General features: G+C 38.2%; 1 protein-coding gene across 1 annotated transcript; it reads left to right on the forward strand.

The window, feature by feature from the left end:
- Window positions 1–510: 510 nt before the first annotated feature.
- Window positions 511–3,479, forward strand: LOC306851699 (refilin-B-like). The gene is made up of 3 exons (XM_079388134.1): window positions 511–1,077; window positions 1,440–1,519; window positions 1,962–3,479. Exons 1-3 carry the CDS (start codon window positions 889–891, stop codon window positions 2,275–2,277), a joined length of 585 nt encoding a protein of 194 aa, XP_079244260.1. The 5' UTR covers window positions 511–888; the 3' UTR covers window positions 2,278–3,479.
- The last annotated feature ends 1,083 nt before the right edge of the window (window positions 3,480–4,562 follow it).

A 4,562-nucleotide genomic window follows, 5' to 3' on the forward strand; every position in this document is an offset into this window, starting at 1 on the left:
AAAACTGTTGTTTTTGACATTTTATGTATATGATATGAATGAACGGATAGACTGATGGATGGATGATGAACGGATGGATGGGTAAACAGATCAATTGATGGATGGAAGGGTGTACGGGTGGATAGGTATATAGATGGATGAATAGATAAACAGATGGAGGAATAGATGTACTGGTGGAGGTATGGATGAACGGATGGATAAACGGACGATAGATAGATGATGGGTGAATGGATGGATGGAAGAACTGATAGATAGATGGATGGATGAACATGGATGAATGGATGGATGAACAGATGGATTGATGAACATAGATAGATTTCTTTTTTTTTCTTTACTGATTTGTGATTTTTAACTCTACTTGTTTCTAAGCTTGCTGTAAAGTTGGCCTGTGTTTAAAGGGAGGGCCTCCTGACTCTCTCTAATTGGGACTCCAATCAGCAGTGGGAGGCAGTTTTAAAGGCGTCTCCCTTCTTGCTGGCGCTTGTAAAACAATGAACGTCTTTGAGTGTGGACAATTTTGAATGCAGGCAGGCTGACAAGCGGGGAAACTTGCGCTACCTTCCCCGGCGATGACCCCCTGACTGAATGCGGTCAAGAGCGAAGTCAGGGAACTTTCCATTTGCTTTTATATATATATATATTGCTTTTATTTTTATATGTATATATATATATATATATGTGTGTATAAAGCGCCAAGAAACGGATTATCGACGATCGTTCACGGCATCATACAGCTGGTGTACTTTACACGAACCGCCCGGATCACCGTTAAACCGGGTTGCCCGCAAGAACAACAGAGAAAGACAATTTTGCGCATAATTCGATTTAACTGCATTATTTGAAGAGCTTGTGGAACTGGCCCGCAAGTGTTGAGCAACTTTAAAAGCAATGGTGGGAAGACTGAACTTGCGAAATGTGTGTGACGATGATCCGCTGGATATGAATTTGAAAGCTGATCGGCCGCTGGACAGTCCGGACTCCGGTCTGCCTCCGAGCCCGAGCCCGAGCGTTTGGTTCCTGCAGGGCACCGGGGCTGGAGCCCCGCTTACAGAAGACGAGAACAGAGGGACAGCTGCGGTATGATTCCTTACTGCAAATCTATTACATTTAATAGTAGCTACAAGTACATCAAATATTTATATGAACGAATATAAACATTATTATTTAAATGTATTTAAAATAAAAGATTTAGTGAAATATGTATGTGCTTTTGTAAAAATAGTAAAAAATATACTATAAAATATGCCATTTATAAAATATATATAAAATATACGATTTAACTAAAATATAAAATGAGTAGCTAATATAAGATTTCATTTCTGAGTAATATAAGATTTCATTTGTATTTACTGTACATGTTACTTAAATATTTTTTTAATCTATAAAGATTTGTTTATTTATTAGTTATTTATAAAGCAAACTTAATATCTTAATTACAGGTTCCTAATAATCGCCAGTTGCATGCATTGTCCTATGGAGAAGGAATTGAACTTGATCCTCTGCCACTAAAAGAAATAAGGTGAGTTTATTTATTTTTTTACTGTGACTCTATCAAGTTCAAGTTTATTTGTATAGCTTTTTTTTACAATACAGATCGTTGCAAAGCAGCTCTACAGGAAATTAATTTTCCACAATATTTTTACATATTGCAAAACCTTAATATATTTAACTTATAGCAAAATTTGGTAATTCTGTATGTTGTCTGAGCTTTGGCATCCTCTGAGGTCCTCTGAGGGGTTGGCATTATCTTTTCTCAGGTGTTCGGTGATCTCAGATCATTTAAGGGTTGGATCCAGACTGAAGCTTCTGTAATTCCTAGTTACCACGGGATGTTAATCCCGTGGCAGAAACAGAGAAACAAATAGAGACATAATAATCACATGATTTTGGGATTTGGGTGATTTTGTTCTGGGCAGGTGCAGTTCAGATGTAGCACTGACTTGTTACACATGTTATTACAGATACACGTCGTCAGTGCGTTATGATTCAGATCGGCACTTCATTCAAGATGTGACCCTGCAGCCCAAGGGTTTGGGTCTGGAGATGTGCAGCCAGACGGTGTTGGCCCTGCCTCAGAGCACCTGGAGACATTACAAGACCCAGCTGGAGTTCCAGCCCCGTCAGCGGGTGCAGCGCTACCAGAGCACCACTATAGTGTACCCCAAACACACCCGGACCTTCTACACCACCCAGCTCAATTATGACGGGCACAAGCTGACCAAGCGCTTCTTCTCTGCTGTAGAGCTGCAGGCTTCTGATTGCCAGGCTGGTCTTTGAAATACACTCAGGCATCTGTGCCTGACATTACACCCCCATATGCACCAATTATAAATCACCGCCTGCATTCATTGAGTCCCAAGAGGAAAAAAAGGAAACTCGGACTGAAATTGTTGCCAGTTGGAATGGGGATCCCTAGACAGATGTGCAGTTTTAGTTTGTTTTAAGGGGAGTAAGCAACTGTGTTGCTGTGTTTGAAGGTTTGCTTAGGAGCAGCGTATGGAGATTTGTATGGGTTTTCTCCATCAGTTCTCAATGGTAATGTACAAAAATGGTTTTTAATTGTATGTAGGAAAGTGGTTGATTATTTAATAGTGAGATTCAAGTTTTAGATATTCTGTGCTGGTCTTGGACCATCATTGGTTTGAAGGTTACGTTTAATGTTGACATATAGTTGGCAGATATAGAGATATGTGATTTACTAGAGAGCAAACTTATTTACCCCATCATAAATTGAGTATTAGAATAATAAAATAGCATTTTAGAGCTTTGATACAAAGGTGGAGTTTCAGTACATATCTTTCACATGTTTCCATTTAATAGGTTCAATCTCACTGAGCTGTAAAGGGGTTACGTTCATATATTAGGGCCTAAAAAGTGTTTTCAGAAAAAAACAGGGTATGTTAGTGTGTCTGCACAAGGGTGGTGAGTGTATCTGTGTTAAAACATTAACTCCATCTTAAACTAACCTTATATGCATATTTTTACTACTGCAAGTCTCCATTAGGACACTTATGCTGTTATCCTTTTTTTTTTTTTTTTTTTTAAATGTAAAGGCTAGCTAGCTTCCACAGCTCTGCTTGGTTTTAGTAAGTCGTTCTCTGTGTTGTTACTCGTGAAGGAAAAATTAGAAGTGGTCACATTAGAACTAAACTCAGTCGTGCCTGATACTGCAGACTGAGGTATCTGTCGACCAGTGTTTGAAATAAATTATAATGTAAATAACAGCATTTCACTTTTAAAATGTTTTTATCCGTGGCACTTTTCCCTATTTATTTGTTGTTCTTGTTTGAATTTTCTTTAATTCTGTGCACAGTCATTGATTAAGTGCTGGTTTTAAAATCTGTAGCTGTGCTGTGTAAAATTATTCTTTTAACTCAAATTCCTTTAAGATGGCTATTAACTGTTAAAATGAAATAAATACATTTTTAAAGTGGCATGTTGTTTTTGTTTTTTTTTTGTAATAAAATGTGCATTGTCCTTAATGTTTGCATTTTTGCATCATGCTTAAAAAAGACTACAAACACAAAGTAGTGCAACTAGTAATAATCTTCTCATTTGTTGTTCTTGAGAGCCCCCTAGAGGTGTGAGTAAGTTTTACAGATGTAGTATTACAAATATGGCCTTAAATTCAGATTAAATATGAAGACAATTGTTTTCAAGTCTACATACTGTTATGTATAAGTTTCATTAATACAAGAACTTTACTGGCTGTCAGGTTAGGCCAAGCTCTTCATGAGATGATCTCGAGCGGCCAGATAGCGCTTCCTTCTGTTGGCTTTATACATCTCAATTTTTTCTTCTTCCACAGGGTCAGCCTGCACTCCCACCCACCTGAGACTCTCCTGGGACTGGCTCATGGTTGTCTTTGGTGGCATGTTTTTATATTGGTCGGGGCTAGCTACGGATACCGACAGATGTTTGTGTTGTCTACTCCTTTTTTGCTGTTTCCTGGTCTTCTGGGAGCATGTGTGTCCTCCGTGCTTGTTCTTCAGCATTCTCATGGTCTCATGTGTTGCTTGTTTAGACTGTATAGAGGCTTTTTGTCTATTATAGGGGTTTCATCTAGTGTTGTCTTCGGCTGAAGTGTCTCAAGGGTTAACCCTCTTGTGATACCTGAGAAGGTGACGATGACAATGACAACTTTTAAAGTGTAACTACTAGTACTAGTAAAACACTACTAGTAATAATCAGGATTTCGATATGGATAAATATCTGATGGGGCATGTTCCCCATGCAGCCTCTTAGCCACAATGTTTAAATAGGGAAAGGACAAATTTCCAAACTCTTTCAATCAATGCTCTACAAGTTCTTTCACAATCACAATCCTTTTTATCGCCAGATACAATGGGTTTTAACGGTACAAGGAATTTGTCTTTGTGTACTGGACAAAAATGCAACAAAGAAATTAAATTATATAAATAAATAAATGGACGTTAATGCTCTAAGCAAATCCTGCTGCAAAAGACAGTGTACACAGACGTGGTTCATTCCACTGGTTAATACATAAAAATTTTTTTTGCCTTGCTTAGATGGGGACACTTGACTGATTGCACACTATTGGA

Source organism: Barbus barbus, assembly GCF_936440315.1.
Source record: "Barbus barbus genome assembly, chromosome: 31".
Lineage (NCBI taxonomy): Eukaryota > Metazoa > Chordata > Actinopteri > Cypriniformes > Cyprinidae > Barbus > Barbus barbus.